The sequence below is a fragment of the Hermetia illucens genome, chromosome 2 (assembly GCF_905115235.1).
Source record: "Hermetia illucens chromosome 2, iHerIll2.2.curated.20191125, whole genome shotgun sequence".
Classification (NCBI taxonomy): domain Eukaryota; kingdom Metazoa; phylum Arthropoda; class Insecta; order Diptera; family Stratiomyidae; genus Hermetia; species Hermetia illucens.
Window position 1 is genome coordinate 72,482,939 of NC_051850.1, and position 19,540 is coordinate 72,502,478.

The 19,540-nt window shown below is 40.3% G+C and overlaps 1 protein-coding gene across 1 annotated transcript in view; it reads left to right on the plus strand.

Annotated features, from left to right (window-relative positions):
* LOC119650231 (hemocytin) overlaps nt 1-19,540 on the plus strand; it is a 456,315-nt gene that overhangs the window by 386,185 nt on the left and 50,590 nt on the right. The window contains exon 27 of the mRNA XM_038052810.1: nt 1,817-2,065. Coding sequence (XP_037908738.1) covers nt 1,817-2,065 — 249 coding nt within the window. The remainder of the gene's footprint in view (nt 1-1,816; nt 2,066-19,540) is intronic.

The following is a 19,540-nucleotide window of genomic DNA, read 5'->3' on the forward strand; positions in this document are numbered from 1 at the left end:
TGCTCCTACAAAAGGCTGAAGGAAAATTTTAATAAACGGCTAAGCTAATTCACTTACTGTCAGAGCTAACGCTTGGTGACCGTGCGCCAAACCAACTTCTACTCGAAATTAAGGTTCACGTGCGGCCCGTGTTAGCGAGGTGTCGAATGTTTCATCAAACCAGGTTATTCAGCTGCAGCAGACGGTGGCAGCGCTTTCAAGAAGTAAGATAAGATCACCATCTAGATCCGCTTCCGAAAAAGTGCGATCGGGCAGTAGGTTATCCGGACCTTCGATAAACGCTTTGGCATTTAGTATCATCGAAATTTTGCGGAAAAGGTCACAATCACATCAATATTACTAGCTCCCTTGTTTTTTAAGGTTTTGTGTGAAACAAAACCTTATTAGAATCGAGACGGTGTCTGTCTGTCCGTCTGTCCGTCTGTCTGTCTGTCTGTCTGTCTGTCTGTCTGTCACACCCGATTTATTCGGAAACGGCTGAACCGATTGTCACGAAAATTGGTGAGAGTATGTAATCTGGTGATCCCTTTACATGCAGTAAGTGGCGCCATCTTGTGTTAAGTTTAAGGAGGGGCTCCCCGTACATGTGAATGGAGGGTGCAAATTTTTTTTTCTCAGAATGTAGCCATGTGGGGTATCAAATGAAAGGTCTCAATTAGTACTTTTCGAATCTGGTTCAATATTTGATATCTGATGAAACATAGGGGAGCGAGGGTTGAAAATATGACCCAGAAAAAGTGTAACAGGTCTCGTTCTCAGAACCTATCCAACCGAAAAATCTGAAAAAAATCACAGTGGTGCATCTCTACGAAATCTAGGCCTCAAAATATATCCGGCTCCGATATCTGCGCAAATAAAGTTAATAATACTATATTTCCACATTTTAGAAATTTACTCGGGACCCCCCTTATGTTCATCCCAGAAGTACAAAATTTGGCATGCGTATAACGAAGACTATAATGCACAGTTTGGTCAAGTTATAGGGGGTGAAACTTTACAATTTTTTGTGAATTTCGTGCACTCTACAACCCGCATGACGTCATCATCACATATCAATTCGTCAATACCACAACGAAATGAATTCTTATGAATTGGGTCGCAGACAATTATTTTGTTTTAGTTTTTTAGTTATTTGTCAACCAGACATGTGTGTATGTAGGTATATAATATATGCGTGCTAATGAACTTTGCGGGTAGTGCCTAATTCAGATAGATATAAGACGTAAATCGGAAATATGGGTACGATAAATTTAGATACGTGCATATATGTGTACAGTAGGTAATAGGCAGTTTGTTTGTTTAGGGTGAGCGTGATATCTATGGCTCTAATATGTACGTATGTCTGGTAGTTTGGAAAAATATGAAGGATTATGTTGGATTTGTAGCTATATACGGACAGAAAAATGTGCGGCTCTTACATAAGATGAACACAAAACCTTCATACCCGAAGCGCGAGCTTCCGGTATTCCGACTTGTTTCTAAGGTGCGTCTATTATCACCTCAGAAACTCTCATTAGCAGGGAAAGAGTTCGAAGAACTCTTTAATTAGGGTATTTGAAGAGGTGTTTGATCTTCGCGACTTCACATGGTCCCCAAACTTAATTCCGAAACGGCAATATTTATCTTAATTTTATGAAAAACAGTTGAGTAGACATGGAAAAATCATTACATTCTATATATTAAGCATTTATAACACTGATCTTGAATGATATCTAGGATAGTGATGTTAAAACTAATTCCGTTGTTTAGCACTTTACCCTTATTTCAATTTCCCCAAAGTTGGACTTTGTAACAAGTGATAATTACGTCTTAACAGATATTATACAGCTTCGATGGAGATGCTTTTCATTACGTCACCGATGAAAGTAGTGCGCCACAACTTTTCAATGGACCAATAGATCCAAGAACGCCAATACAATCCATATTCAAGGTTCCGATAGAAGCGAAAATTGTCCGTATATGCCCAATTAAATGGCATGGCGGTATTTCGATTAGAGTTGAACTACTTGGATGTTCGAGAAGATCTGATACGCAGGTAGAAGACTCACAAACTGAAACGACAACGGTAAGCGATTTTCATTGCAATCGTTCCTTATATTATAAATTTTTTCTAATAATTTCTCATTTCTTTTAAACATTATATTATACAGCTTAAAAATTATTTAAATTCCGTTTTGTTTTTGTTTATTTATTGTACAATGCACAGTGAGACAAAATGACCGAAAACCTTAGAAATCTATATTTTGAGAAAAAATGGTCCTACTGAAATGCGGCAGTTGTGATTTAATTCAAAATAAAGAACCGTATTAGCAAAGACTCTAATCTTCCAAACAAAGCACCATCGAGTAACCAAATTGCTGGTCGCAGCCACAGCATATTTAATAGTCAGTATCCAAACTAAAAGGTCCGGAATTGCGAATGTATTGGGAAGGCTTGTGCGTAGACATCAGCGCAAATTCGGACCATTTAGTGTGGATACTACTTATTAGATGTACTGTGGCTCACATTGATATCTTAGACGGAGCCTCTAATTACGAACCGTTTGCCAACCGACATTCGTTGCTAATAAGGAATTTTTAACAGTGTTTACGTATTCAAAGGAGTATTAAATGAAACTAAATCATAGTCGTACACAGTAACTATTATACATTCAGACGCGATTGATTGTGATTTAAGTCCGTTCAAGTCAATACTTTTGTGTGCCAAATATAATAACATAAAAGTACAATGAAAACATAAATTCTAATAAACATTTACTTCTCTTTGGGGTAGCGTTTGAGGGAAGCACATCAACACCTACCAGTTCAGGTCTTATTACCTGATTTCTCGATTCCTGGTGCGGATTTTCATGGCTCCTACTGGTCTAGTACTTGCTCCGCCCTTTGTGCTGGCCAATCAACTATTAAATAAAACATACATATATAATACTTTTTGGAAAGTACAAATTTATTATCGCTAGTTCTTATACTTCCCTAATACAATTTCGACTCACGCCGTTCAAAAGTGTACCAAAGACTAATTCCAACTCTTAGATCCCATTTGTTTTTATTTCAGCATTAAGGGCTTTGTTACAGGATTATATACAACTGCTTTTTTCCAGAAAATATTAAACGTTTATTAAAAAGTCGTTAGCAGCATCAATTAATACCTATTATCAGGCATTTGTAAAATTTTTTTAAGAAAAAAAAAAAAATTGAAACTTACCTATCTACAGTTATTTTGAAAAATGTTTTTTAAGGTTTTGTGTGTTTGGCTGTTTGTCACAACCGATTTACTCGGAAACGGCTAGACCGATTGTCCCGCAAATTGTTGGGAGCGTTATTGTTCCCTTTACATACAGGAAGTAGCGCCATTTTGTATTAAGTTTAGGGGGCTCCCCATACATATTTTATATCAACGTAGGTCAGTGCGGACTCAAACTATGACCCTCAAAAAGTGTAACAGGTCTCGTTCTAAGAACCTATCCAGCCGAAAAATTTTCAATAAATCACAGTAGTGTACCTAAACGATATCAAGACTTAAAATACATGCCGTTCCTATAAATGTACAAATGAAGTTAATAGTAGTATATGAGCATATTTTAGAAACTCCCCATAAGTTCATGCTAGAACTACAAAATTTGGCACTTGCATAAGGGATAACACTTTGAACGCAATACAGTTATTATTAACAAAGTTTACAATGTGAAAATTTGTGAATTTCCTTTAATTGTTTAATCATTCTTATTTCAAAATCAATTACTCTAGACCGACATATGTATGTATTTAGTGTGTATGTTAATGAAGCTTTGGGGTAGTGCCTAATTCAAATGGATATATTTGTACATTGAACAAGCGGTATTCAATATACGTACATGTATGTACATATGTATTCTTTTGTGCACGAAGTAAATCGGAAATATGTGTACGACCAATTATATATATATGCATATAGAATACATTAATGAGTATAATATCTATGTCTGTATTATGTACGTAGCATATACGTTTGAAAAAAGTATGAAAGAACATTTTGGATACAAAAATGTACCTAGAAAGTTTCTTACATAAGGTGAACACAAAACCTTTACACCCGAAGCGCCGGCTTCTGGCTTTCCGACTTATTGGGAAATAGTTTGCGATGGACACGATAACTCGATAACGGTTCAGCCGAAATCAAAATTTTAAAAACCATTTGTTAGTATATCATATTATCTAGTTGCTGAACGAAGGATTTGTCGCATTGTCTCATTCGCTAACAATGAAACAAAAACACATTCGAATGCGACATTCTCAACAATCTCTCGCAACATTAAAAGCGTTTTCAAAGGGATAAAGTGGATTTTGTGGATCGATTCATCATCATGGATGAGATTTGGGTCTATCACAATTATCCTGAATCAAAAGAAAAGGCAAAGAGCGGAGTGAACCCGGATCTTCGGCTTCGAAACGAGTTCGTGTCCAAAAATCGCCCAAGAAGGCCGGGGGGATGAGAAAGGAATTTTTTTGCAAACTGGTAAAATAGCAAATTCCAAATATTAATGTAACCTTTTAGACCAGCTAAAGGAAAAAATTCGTGAAAAAAAACAAGTTTGCAGAAGAAAAAAATTATTCTTCATCAGAACAATGCACCGTGTCAAAAGAGCATTTTGACAATGGTTAAAATCCATGAAATCAAATTCGAATTGTTAAAAGATCCAGCGTATTCCCCCTTAGCGACTCTTATTTGTTCCCAGTCCCAAAAACTCTCGCGTGGAAGGTGTTTTTCATCAAATGATGAGGTCATCACAGCAGTGAAAGCGTATTTTTCAGCTCAGGGATGGAATTCATAAATTGGAATTTCGTTGGAACAGGTGTCCACGACGACTACACTGAACAATAAAGTGTATTTCAAACGATAAAATTAGGTTTTTCTGAACCTTCTTCTTCGAACCGCGAAACTTATTGAACAACCTGGTATACGCATATACTATGTGAGAATATCCACTTTCGGGTGTTATTGACATTTATAATCTTGAATTTCCAAAGAAGTGAACATTTTGGCTTATTATAACTTTGTTAGTAACAGTGCGGTTTTCACCAAACTTGATATCATCATGCTCTATGTCATAGCTTACATTGCTGCAAAATTTCGCGGTGCTAAAATGAACTTAAAGAGGGTTCTGCAGCCAATTATTGAAAATTTTAGTAATATACTATTATTAACTTTATTTGACAAGGTATCGATATGGAGTGTATTTCAGAGCGTAGGATCCATATAGTGGCAGCCTCTTGACTTTCGATTGAGTAGTTTCTCAGAATGGGTCCACTAAAGAAATTATCATTTTCCACTCCCCTGTACTCCCCACCTTTTCTAACAATGTCAAAATTAAGACCGGCTTCGGAAAGTACTAATCGAGACCTTTCCTCTGATACCCCACATGACTATATTTGGTGAAAAAAAATTTACACCCTCCTCTTGCATGTATGGGGACCCCCTTTTAAATTCGACCTAAAAGGATGTAACTCATTGCGTGAGTTCGTTATAACCGTCTCCGAGAAAAATATGTGCAGCAGACAGACAGACATAGATGAATACATAGACAGACAGTAAACCGATTTTAATAAGGTTTTGTTTTACACAAAACCTCAAAAAGGACTGGGGAGAAGTGGATTCTTTATGAACGGAATTTTAATATTTTACTCGAATATCAATTATTCCCGTTAATTATGATTTCAGCAACTCATTTGCATGACTTTAGATGCAGTAAATTTGCCTGAAATTGATAAATTTAAACTGGTATAACTTTGGCGGATTTCTTCCCATGCAAATTCGAGACAATGTCCTCTACGCTGGTATTCCTAGGATGAATTCAAGGGGGGTTTTCAGTCAATTTCTAAAAGTTGGTAATATACTATTAGGAAGTTTATTTAAGTCTAGATTACATATAAGCGTATCTTCCTGATTTTTTTACATTTTCTGGTTGGGTAGTTTCCGAAAATGAGTCCTTTCTCACTTTAAGTATGTATATTTTGACCCCTTGCTCACGTACTTTACAATTCAGGTCAAAACTAATATCAGATTTGGAAAGTACTGCATGATTATATCTGATGAAAAAAAATTTTACATGCGAAGGGGGAATTCGCATGTATGGGGAACCCCCATTTAAACTACTAAAAATATTTTCAGCTCTGGGCAAGCTTTGGTCACTAGCATGGGCGGATTTGCGCTCAATATAATTCGTAGTCATGTTGTCTTCTGCGAGTTATATAAAGGAGCGCTTAACGCCTGCGAGCTGCTTCGGTCACGCTGCTCCCAGAGCAGAGGTGAGGCAGCGTCTGACGATTTGCCTTTGCCCTGGTAAGAAACCGTAAAGCAGTCATCGCCTAATATTTTTAAAGTGTGGGTTCTAAGTCCTAAACGGAGGTCCGTGGACCAAAAAAAGAGTGAGTAAGTTGCTCCCCATTTAGTCCGGTCCGGCATCAAGTTGATCCGGACTTAGGACCCCGCAATTCTCAAAACAAACATAGTTGATGGCAACATTCTTGAGATAATGTGCTTAAACTATTTCCAGTAAAACACGTAAACATATGCTTTTACACAGCAAAACCATATGGGTTTATTTAATTTAACATGGCAAAATTATCGTTACGTACTTAGTTTCAACTTTGTGCAACTCGTCACCTTGAGACCATTGTTTTTGTTGATGTTGATTGCAGACGAACACGGAAATAACCATGTAAGTACATTTATAATTGTGAAATTCCAGACAATGACGTGATTTGCATGACGACTAACTGAACCAATTCTTCGTCCATGCATATTACCATGTCACGGATTTGGAATCGAATCCATCAGAGTACAGACACCGACTGCATGACTCTTACATACCCCGATTTCCGGAACTAAGTTATGTTCCGGAACGTCAACAAGTACCGGGTAATATTGAATAAAAACAGAGTTGCCCTACCAACTAGTCAACAAATCTTCCAATCTTGAGCTCGGTGTGGAGTGCCAAAGTTCAAGGAGCAACACAAGCACTCCACCCGTAAGGAATTCCATGAACTCAGTAGTCAGGAAAAGCTTAGTAACTGGGGATGTCGACCCAATTTATAATGAGGCTTTGACCGCATTCCAGGTCGCATTCACAGAATATGCTGGGATGCTCCCAGACGCCAGACCATAGATCCAAAAACTAACGTTTACTTCGGCAACTACTAACATCATTGCTGCCGTTGATAGAATTTTGGCTACCGAGATTACTGCCACAGAGTTTCATAGCCTGGTCTATGTTGCAGCTGCCACGGTTATTCGTCTCCATAATCAACATCTTGGAGCAAATAACATGGGTATGCGTAGGAGGACTTTACCGTTCTGGGTGTTTCGACTCAACAAAAGAGTCGAAAAGTTGAGAAAGGAGATTGGTCGTGTTACGCAAACACTTCTTAAGAATCCATCACCGAGAGTGCACAGATGTATTATGAACATCATTGGAAACTACCATCTCTTCAATGACATGCCAATCGAAGAAATCCTCCAGGTGTTGAAGCAGAAACTTGCGATATGCTTCAATCGCATCCGTAGGTAACAAAAACGCTTTCAGTGAAGGACAGGCAACAACCTGTTCTTTCAGAGGCAAAGGGGATTTTATAAAAATCTCATCGACTCAGGTCGGGAAAGTAACCACGATATGGATCAAGCAGAAGACTTCTGGAGAAGTGTTTGGAGCGAACCCAGCCGCAATTTAGAAGCAACGTGCCCCCCACACCTTATTCGTTCATGCGAAACCCTCCCCGAAATGACAGCCCTTGATAGGGCAGGTAATTGGAAGGCACCAGGAGTTGATAAGATCCACAATTTCTGGCTAAAGTGGTTTAGAAGCACTTACTGGATATTGGGAAATCATTTAAGTCAGTTCATTGCCGATCCGAAATTAGTTGGAGTATTTTTCAGGACCAATTACTTGTCTTCTTACCATCTACAAGGTTATCACTTTAGTTCTGCGCGCAAACATCTCACAACATCTTGATGTTCATAAATTAATAGCGGAGGAGCAAAAAGGATGCGCAAAAGGCTCCCGAGGCTGTAAATCTGTCCATCAGAAACGAAATATCTCAACAGCCTACATTGATTATAAATCAGCCTTTGACTCCATATCACATTCGTGGTTGCTACAACTCGAATGTGGCTCTTTTCCTGAGAACAGTGATGAAAAATTGAAGCAGAAAATTAGCGGTATCCTCACAAACAGCAGGAGATATACCAATCACGCGTGACATCTCCCAAGGCGACTCTCTAACCCCACTGTGGTTCTGTTTGGCTTGAATCCGTTATCCCATCTTTTGCACGAAGGCAAATACAAGTTGCATATTGTCGAAATGTATGTTAAGGTATTTTCTCAATCCTGGCTAACTTTTAGGATTTTCAACAGGAAAGTGTGTATACCCAGAAAATTCTGCGAATCGGTTGGTTTGGTTTACGAATTCGTTGAAGAAAAGGTGGTGATTTTGTAGCAATTTCTCGAGCTAAAATCTTTGACTGTTGCTTGGACAGTTACAGTGAAAGTTGTCATTGAGTTGTCGCTAAAAAAATTCCGGAAATATCGTTGCTTTCCCAGCGTCACTACAGACAGGTTCTCTGCTCTTAGTCACAACAAGGTTTATTTATACATCCCGGTAAGATTATTTACGTCTTCGAACGTATTTGGTCCACCATTTTCAAGATTAAGGTACTCAGGCAGTTGATGCGGGAGGGCAATGCTTTTTATTCAGCATTGACTCTATTTCCGTGCTTATGAAACATTCCTTCAGGTGGAGCATAATATTGCAAGGAAGTTGTACTGAAATTCATCGACTTTCATAAGCTTCACGTTTCTGCTTGTAGCCGTATTATCGCCTTCTGTCGCCAAAATGATTGCTTCATCGATGTCTTTATCCCGCAAGTTACGGGTGGTTGTTGAGTTGAGTTTTTTCAAGTTCAGCTTTTGTGCAAAGTCTCACTTGAATTTATCCCAGTTCATCTGGGCAAAAGATCTGACAGTTATCGTTAGAGGTTTTGCAGTGCAGAGGTCGCAGACAATTTAAGTTCCACTGCATCGTGGTCGATTATACCTGGCAGGATTTTACAGGAGATCACCTGAAAGCTTTATCTTGCTTCCTCAGACAGAAAGAAATAGTCAACGAACGATTGACTAGAAGGTTCTTGTTGGTGAATTCGGTAAGACCAGCTCAAGGTCCATTGGTATGAAAAGGTCCTAGATTCTTTTCAGTAGGGGTTTCCCATTTCTGTTGGCTGCCGTGTCGCTACTGAAAGTGTGCCTCGAGTTGAATTCCCCACCGAAAATAAAGAATTTAGACTCTAACTTGAGATTGCCAAATGTTCAGTATCGGAGCTGCAAAATCCACCGATTGTCTGCCGTTCTCGAGCAGGTTCTCGATGACTTCCTCAAAATGGTAGTCTGTCCTGATTATGTCCCAGTGTTGTTGTCATTTCGGATAATGTTATATTCGGTAAACTGAACATTGTTCATGCTATTAAGGTGGATTTCCGAGATGTAGCAGATGTCTGGTTCCGGAGTGTAAATCAACACTTGGGCAGTGGCACGTTGAGTGTGTGAGGTCAGAAACGCGGAGTTAAAAGTTACAATGTTAAATCCATAGGTTAAGAATTAGTTTGATAGTAGCGAATTGATGCTGCTCGTGGGTGGAGGCTGATACAAGCGCTTCGATCAATTTACAGAAAGCATTGGTGTGTAGCCTGTGAACTGGTTGAACAGCCGTGTTTGGGAGAGTCTTACGTATAAAGACACTGCAGGTCTTGTCAAGCTTTGTGGCAGTTGTGCCGTCTGCTTAAGACGGGATACTTCGAATGTTTTTCGATCTTTGGTAGCCTCTTTTCTGACTACCATCTCCGCGATAACGTGCAGGGTGGTCGGCTTGGCCGCAGTTGCAACAGTGCTGCACGTCACTGGGAGGTCTCAGGTATTCCTCTCGAGGATGGATTTTTAAGAACTTCACGCACCTGTGTATAATCGCACAGTGTAGGCCTGAAGTTCTGGCCGCACTGTACTTATTCAATTCGCTTTACCTTTTCAAAAGCCACCTTTTGATGAAGGATGTACCCATTTTGTTTGTAAAACAAAACCTTATTAAAATCGGTTCAATGTCTGTCTGTCTGTCTGTCCGTCTGTCTGGCTGTCTGGCTGTCTGGCTGTCTGGCTGTCTGTCTCTCCGTCTGTCTGTCACAAGCACTTTTCTCAGTAACGGCTGTACCGATTGGCATGAAATTTGGTGAGAAGGTGCGAAGTGTGGACCCCCAGACATGCAGTGAGTAATATCCTGCTACGTTGAGATTTAGGGGGGTCCCCATACATATAAAAAAAATTTTTACCAAATATAGTCATGTGGGGTATCAAATGAAAGGTCTCGATTAGTACTTTTCAAAGTCGGTCTTGGTTTTGAGATTTGTTAAAAAGGCGGGGAGTAGGAGGGGTGCAAAGTGATGATTTCTTTAACGGAGCCATTCTCAGAATCTACGCAATCGAAGAATCTGAAAAAAAAATCATGAAGCTGCCTCTATACGGTACCCAGACCTCAAAATACTCTCCATATCGATATCTGTTCAAATTAAGTTAATAATAGTACGTTACCGTATTTTTGGGAAAATTGAGTAAAACCCCCCTTAAGTTTATGTCAGAGTTATAAAAGTTGGTAGTAGCATAAAATATAATATGAAGCATACTATATCCAAGTTTGATCAAAATCATTCTATCAGTAACAAAGTTACAGTAGCTCAAAATTTCCTTACCGTGTAAATTTACAACCCGAAGTACTAAATCTGATATGCTAAATGCATATTCTTAACGGGCTAAGTACAAATGGGATAGTTCTACGCTCAAATATACTCACACAAGAAACAAACAAAACCTTTCATACCTGAAGCGCCCAGCTTCCGGTTTCCCGACTTGTTATAACTTCAATAAGCTTTTTATATTGCGATTTAACCAGGAACATAAAGTTCTCCAAGTAGAGACCTCTATCCGTTTTGATCACAAGGTTTCCGACTGAACGTAGTTTCAGCTGAGGTTATTCAGCTTTGATATACGACAGGATATCGGTTGTATCTGTTTGCTGGTGGAGGCTTCGAATAATTAGAGGCTATATCCTTAATGAAGAAGAGGTACTTGTTGTGGCGTTCAAATTGAAAATCTTTCCATGTTTCTATACGTTTTTAAGGGTTACTTTCAATTTCTTTTCTTTCAAAACCCGCAAAACTTGCAGTAAATTTAAAGTATACCCGATGAGTGGAGGGATCTTTCTTTTCGGCACAGCGGGCTTTTCCGAATTGTCTTGAAGCAGGGATGCTTGTAGAGCACTTACATGCATAGCACTAACCTGCTTCTTAATTCCTTTTCTGGGAGCTGCTTCAAAGTTGAATAGTTCCTTATTCTTTATTTCATAGGATTACTTCCAGGGACATGTCTCCCGTTGCTATTTTTCCTATGTTGCTGTTAGATGATGCTGATGCTGCTATTTTTCCGGTCGTTGATGCTCTTCATTTTAGTGGTACGGCTACTTCCGTTGAACCCCCTCTTCTCTGATGATTCGTAACTCCTCTTAAAGTTGAAGCAAGCGTGTCTCCTGGTGCTCAAGCTGATGAGCCGTGAAGGTCTTTACACGAGTTCCTCTCCAACAATTCTGCGGAGCCTAAAAACTCCTCCTCTCCCATCGACTCCTGTAGGGCTTTTTCTTGTGTCTCTTCGGATGACTATCTCGTTGGCACGATGCTCCGAGCGCGAATAACAACACCATCCAGAATCCCCTCTGACAATCAGGTGAGAGTGAATACCAAACCCATTCACAACACAGCCCTCCGCAATACTTATAAGAGAGGAAATGGATGCTGCAATAACCGCAGTCAACGGAGATCCTGTAGGTGAAGCATCAACAAGTGATTTTCACAATCACCTCAGCGTTATCATAAATGTGGCCACAAACATACTTGCCCGCAGCCGCAAAAAGAGTCGGAACGGCTGGTTTGACGATGAATGTAAGCTATTTAGCAACGGAACGGAAGAATGCTGCATACCGAATAATATTGCATTCTCAAAGAAAGCGGGCACGCGCAGAGAGTTATCACGAACTCCATCGAGGGGAGAATCGACTTCGCAGAAGGAAAAAGGAAGCCTAGGAGAACCAACATGTCTGTGAACTCGAAAAATACAGGGAGCAATCGCACCAGGCGCGCAAGTTTTACCAACAAGTCAGCAGGATGAAGCCTTACACACCTCGATGCTCATCCTGCCGAGACAAAGAGGGAAATCTGTTTTCGGATAGAATGGGCATATTGGCGCAATGGGTTGAGTATTTTGATGAACTGCTCAACACCCAAAATATCGACAAGTTGGAAGTCCCGCCAACTGAAGACGACGGACAAATACTACCACCGCCAAGCATAGACGAAGCAGTCCGTGCAATTCATCGGCTTAAAAATCATAAGTCGCCAGGGCCCGATGGAATTACAGTCGAATTGATTAAATATGGAGGCGACCAATTACATACCAAGTTGTTCATCAACTTGTGCTGATGGTGTGGAATAGCGAATCAATGCCTGACGATTTACAAACAGGCATTATCTGTCTAATACATAAGAAGGGGGATATTACACAGTGCAGCAATTATAGAGGTATCACGTTGCTAAGTACCACCTATAAGATGTTCTCCTCTATCTTGCTAGACCGGATAGCCCCATACGCCCAGAACATTATTGGCCCATACCAAAGAGGCTTCACTCCAGGCAAATCAGCAACAGATCAGATTTTCTCTCTGCGGCAAACGATGGAAAAACTGTTGGAATATGGACATCAGTTGCACCAATTCTTCATAGATTTTAAAGCCGCCTATGATAGCATAGCCAGGGTAAAACTGTATACGGCCATGAGAGAATTCGGTATGCCGGCGAAATTGATAAGACTGGCTAGACTGACCCTGACCAATGTGTGAGGCCAGATAAAAGCAGCAGGATCACTCGCGAGAGCATTCAACATCAACAACATCGAGAAAGTGATCTGCGATGCTGAGGTAAATGCGAGGGATACGATCCTCTTTAAGTACACCCAACTACTGGAAATCATGAGAAGAATGACCCGAGACGCACAAACTGCCTTTATCCATATCGAACAGGCAGCGCGAGATCAGCACCAAAAACCAATAACATCAAACTGCACTGGTCAAACAGGAAGAATAAAGATAGGAGACTACAACTTTGAGACCGTTGATAATTTGTCCTATCTAGGGTCGAAAATCACAACCGATAATAGCTACGATGACGAAATCCGGGCATGGTTGCTGGCTGCCAACAGGGCCTATTTCAGCTTACAAAAACTGTTCCGCTCGAAACGTTTCACCATAGGGTCAAAGCCCTTACTGTACAAGACAATGACTTTGCCAGTCCTCATGTATTTCTCGGAAACTTGGGTTATTAGTAAGAAAAATTGCAAACTCTTGGCCGCGTTCGAGAGAAGAATCCTCCGAAGAATTTTTTGCCCCCTATATGAGGATGGACGATTCCGTAGCCTACATAATGGCGAAATCTATGAGCAATACCACGACCGTCTGGTTGTGGATAAAATCCGGCTCAATAGGTAGGCATGACACCAAATTACCACGAAACGAAAGACAAATTATGGATATAGTCAGTTATTCTTATTGTTTCATTATGGGTCTGATGAGTGGTTGTAAAAATCACGCACACACAAGTTTCACTCTGATTTAATGTCTATTAACTGTAAGTACCAACTGATGTCAACAATCACCAAGCGACCATAAACGGGGAGGTGTTCAACAAGATACGAAAACAAGAGTGAATGATGGCTGCACTCCATAATTTATATTATATGCCGCCCTAGTCACCATCAATTTTCCTCTTCTTCAGCCTTTGCCCTATTCAAAAGCGAGGTCGGCTCATCTTTATCGGTTATGCTATTTTGCTCGGTCATATGAGGTTCGAGACTACGATGTTTAAACCAATCTTGGCAAGTGAGTTTCTGTAGCACGAATTAAATGTCTATACCATCGAAGACGCGTCTCTTGCAATTTCCCTACGATCGAAGCAATTCCATATCGATCGTGGATGTCCTCATTTCGGAGATCCAACGGAGGTCCAAAGCAACATTTTCGCCGCCATTACTGCAAAGTGCCGTTTATTATTTTTTATAGTCGGCGAACACTCAGAATTACACTGCCCAAAATTTTGGATTCGAAACATTGATTGATTAATGGAAACTTTGAAGCATCGACCACAAAGAACGCCAATGGTGGAACGATACGTCATCAAAGATGCGCTGATGTGTAAGGCAATTTCGTAACTCAATGCGCCATTGACTGACAGCAATGATCCGAGATTTTTCAATCGTTCAGTTCTGGGTAGGACACTGCCACTGACGATGATAGTGCCTGCATCATTATAGGGTTTTATTGAAATTCAGTCTGACACCGTGTTGCATGGGTTGATCGTTAAACTTTCGGACAAGATGAGATCAAGACGTTAGGCAAACATCAGCTGCATAGAACAGTGTATAAGCCGCTGGATGTTGAATGTAGCATATGACAGTGTCAATAACAAAAACAAAGAGTTCCTTGATGAACACCAACAGAAACACGAAGTAGTTTAATATATCACACTTTGGGCTATACTACTCGGATCACGGTAGAGCAATTTCACCTAGCGAATGAGTTTCTCAGCAAAATTTATAAGAATGCGAACTGGGAAAGAAAGAAAGCCATTGCTATTATCGCAGCGGTGCATTACAACGATCTTTACGATAAATTGGACACTCGCTGCCCCGTGAGAGATTTATTTAGACTTGGTAAAAGCCGACACTAACGCACACAGGCTATTGAACACTTCGGTTACGTTAATCGTAAGAACATTATATTAATAATCGACCGATGAGCTGCGGTGGGGAAATACCGGGAATACTTCGAGCAGATTTTAACTGAAGAGTTTAATTTTTATTTTTCGCATCCAAACGCACTGCCGACATTTTAAGAAATAACAATCAACTGAATGGAAACAGAGAAAGCATGATGAAAGATACAACGATATCACAACTAAACCTTGAAAAAGGTAAAACTTGATCTCAACACTTTGGTTCAGTGAATTCCTCAGTCATGTCATTGATCTGGGTAAAACACAATCTAACTTGGAAGAAAGCACGACCGTTTCAATATAGAACAAGAAAGGAAGTTCTGTATAAAGTTCATATTATCCTCCGATCTGCTTACTATCCCATACCATGAAGATCATTGAACACTTTCTTGACAACCTTCTTCACTGCATGAGTGCGGAATTCACAGTTCTAAACCTTCTTCATGTAAATAGGAGTAACCGTTTCAAAGAAAAGTGCGTATGACAGACAGAAAGAGAGGTGGACGGCCAGCTAGACAGACCGTAAACCGATTTTAATAGGAGTTTGTTTTCGGCAAAACCTCAAAAACAGACATTGTGCACACCTTTCACCTAACATTATAGAGACTTACGCCTCGACTGACTGGTATTATTTGATAATTGTGCCGCTGTTTATATATGTACATGTATGTATAAGCGGGTCGGGAAACCGGAAGCTGGAAGCTGGTATGAAAGGTTTTGTGTATTTCTTATATCAAAATATTTGAATGGCCATTTGTCTCATTAGAATCTAACACGTAATATATGCATATATTATGTGAGAAGGCTCACTTTCGCGTGAAATCGACGTTCAAGGTCTAGGATTGGCACAGAAGCGACAACTTCGACGAAAGACAAGGGGAAGCTTCCTCCAAACTACAATTTTTGTACTGATGAAGGGGGATAGTCACTCCCGAAATTTATATTTACATTTAAAATTAAAAATTGTAGTTTGGAGGAAGCTACTCCTTGTCTGTCAACTTCGACCTATTATACATTTGTTAGTAATAGTGCGATTTCCAACAAACTTGGCAGGGTCATGCTATATGTCACCATATATTGGCAGCCTCCTGATTTTTTTTTCAGATTTTTCGGTTGGATAATTTTTGAGAAAGAGTCCATGAGAGAAATGATCACTTTCGGCCCCCTCGCACTCCCCACTTTTCCAGCAGATGTCAAAACGGCATCGGACAGTACTAATCGAGTCTTTTCATTTGATACATGCCTATATTTGGTAAAACTGACTATATTTGGTAAAAAAACAATTTGCACCCCCGTTTTACATATATGGATTCCGACGTAGAATGATGTAATTCACTACATGCGTCAGCGTTCACAGCTCCAACCTTTTCACCAAATTTGGTATCAGTCGCTACAACGGTTTTCGAGAAAAATGTGTGTGTCAGACAGAGAGACAGACGGATAGTAAATCGATTTTAATAAGGTTTTGTTTTACACAAAACCTTAAAAACGAATGAAGGTAACGTAAATGAACAAAAGTTCGCTAGTAAGCTAATCAAATAGCCTTGTGAACACTTTCAGCCCAGAAAAGTTGAAAATTTGCATTTTTGCAGACAGTACCTAAATTAAGGTGGGCTTCTCATTGTAGTATCATGATAAGTATGTAAACTACAGCCAAAATCACAGGTAGTTGTATTTGAAACCAATATGAACAGTAACAGAGAGTACAGTCAGTAACAGTAGGCCCTGATCCAACATGGATTGTTCCGCCAACGATTATTATTATTATGAACAGTAACAATAAAGTTTCTTGTTTTATTTCAATAAAGGTAGAGATTTTTTTCAAATATAAGTTCTTAACGAGCTGTTATCGTCGAAGATTACATTGATAAACAAAAAGCAAGTCAGGAAACTGGAAGCTACTGGTTTCAAATGTAAAAGTTTTGTTTACCTATGTAAGGACCCTTCTTACAAATTGAATTACGCTCTTTCCTTTAAATAGCCGTTTACACAAATAATTTGATCATATGCTCCACACCATAGTACATCTATTAGATATACTATGCTCCACACTAGGAGTTCACCATTATAAATAAGTCGGAATACTGCAAACTGGGCGCTTCGGGTATAAAGATTTATCTTGTGTGAGGGACGGTTTTCAATTCGTACATAACTAAAAATGTAAAATATTCACATTTGTACATACATATGAAACACATAAATATTACGCTCAACCTAAATAAACAAAAGTTGCCCATTACGACACACTGATGCACACACATCTATGTACGCATCCAAATTAATTTAATCATTCTTAACGCATCTTCACTGTACTTACGGTAGGTACACATGTCTATTCTATTGGACACTACCCACAAACTTTATTAGCACATACATATATACATATGTCTGTCTCGAATAATTCATACGGATATATAAATTACTAAAAAAGGGTAAAAACGGAAAACTAAAATGTCTCCATGGACACCCCCGTTCATATAAATTCACTCTATATCCTGATGACGTCATACGCGTATTAGAGTCCAAGAAATTTACGTGCAATGAAAGACGAAACAAGTCGGGAAACCGGAAGCTGGACGCTTCAGGTATAAAAGGTTTTGTTTGCTTCTTTTGTGAGTATATTTAAGTGTAGGACTATTCAATTTCTACGTAGCCCGTTATGTTTTTGCATTTAGCATGTTTGACTACCCACTTCAATGTGATATTGATATTTAGTTCCAGTAAATTTACAGGGGAGAGTCAACTTTGAGCTACTGTAACTTTGTTAGTAATAGTATGATTTTGATCAAACTTGGGGATGCTTCATATTATATATTATACTAACACCAACTTTTATAACTCTGGGATAAGCTTAAGGGGGGTTTTACTGAATTTCCCCAAAAATATTTTGAGGCCTGGGCACCATATAGAGGCGGCTACATGATTTTTTTTCAGATTTTTCGATTGGGTAGTTTCTGAGAATGGGTCCGTTAAAAAATCATCACTTTGCACCCCTCCCACTCCCCGCCTTTTTAACAAATCTCAAAAACTAAGACCGGCTTCGAAAAGTACTAATCGAGACCCTCCGTTTGATACATGACTACATTTGGTGAAAAAGCATTTTACACCCCCCTTTTACATGCATTGGGACCCCCCCCCCCCCTCAATTCAACTTAGATGGATATCACTCACTGAATGTCTCGGGTCTACAGTTCCCACCTTCTCACCAAATTTCGTGTCAATCGGTATAATCGTTTCTGAGAAAAGTGCCTGTGACAGACAGATAGACAGACTTCGACCGCGTTCGAATCTTAGATGGAAGTTGCCAAGTTGCGGCGATATGGGCTTGTGGTCGACAGGCCATACAATGTATTATAAGCGAAAATAAGTGGTGTATATGTACACAGCTGCTACCCCCCGCTAAGTTTGACACTGTCTGAATTCGAGCAAATGCCTGATAATTTTGTTCTCGACGCAAGGAGACGAAGTCCAAAGGTGATTGCTTGTGATTTCAATGCTTGGGCCCTAGAGTGGGGTAGGAGCGAATCAAATGCTAGGGGCCGCAGTTTAACGGAAGCTTTCGCGCAGATGGACATGGTTTTGGCTAACGAAGGTGCTGTAAATAGCGGGAAGTCAGGCTCAGTTGTAGACCTGACCTTTATCAGCCCTTCGCTGGCGCGTGGTACGTCCTGGTGCGTCAGCGAACGCTACACCCACAGCGATCACCAGGCAATCTTCTTTGAGACATGTGTCGAGCCTCAGGGCAAAGAGCTATCATGCCCGAAACTGAAAAAGATTTCAGGCTGGTCTGCAAAATCTTTGGATGAGCAGACCTTCATAGAGGTGTGGCTAGATCAACCTGATAAAGCAGGCGCCTCTACGGAAAGAGCCGTCCATCTGGCTCAATGCATCGCCAAAGCATGTGACGCGTCCATGCCTAGTGGGTGCTCATTCCCCAGTAGGAGACCAAACTACTGGTGGAATGATGAACTGGCCGATCTTCGATCAGCCTGCCACCGAGCCAGAAGAGGGCTCAGAGGGCGGTAGGTAGAGTCGATCAGGGGCAGAAAGCGAAGCAAGAGGAAATGCTTTAAGGAGCTCTGCTCAGAAGCGGACGTCAACCCGTGGGGGAGAGCTTATGGAATGGTGATGGGATCAGATCACGTGTCCCACCCTCTTGCTGAAAATCATCCAGGGGTCATTCCCCCAGCAAGTGGAGAGCACCGACACATTCCAACCACCTCTGATTGTGACGGCAATCCCGCCAGTCACCAGAGATGAGCTGTATGGGTTCCGAAAAGCCAGATCAACCATTTATGCCATCAAATTGGTTACTGGCTTGGCCGAAGATGCAATCCTCGGAAAGGGTAGTACCAGGAAATATTGCGTGGTGGTAACCCTGGACGTGAAAAATGCATTCAATTCGGCCAATTGGAATCTAATTCGAAAATCCCTAGCGAAGATTGGTATTCCCGCTTATCTCGCTGCTATCGTCGATAGTTACTTAACTGAAAGGAGGCTCTGGTATGACACCGATGACGGACCCCAGGAGTACGTTGTTTCCGCGGGTGTCCGTATTGAACCCACTACATCATGTACAACGATGTACTTAATCTTCCCCTTCCGAAGGAAGCCACAGTGGTGGGTTACGCTGACGACATAGCGCTGGTTGTTG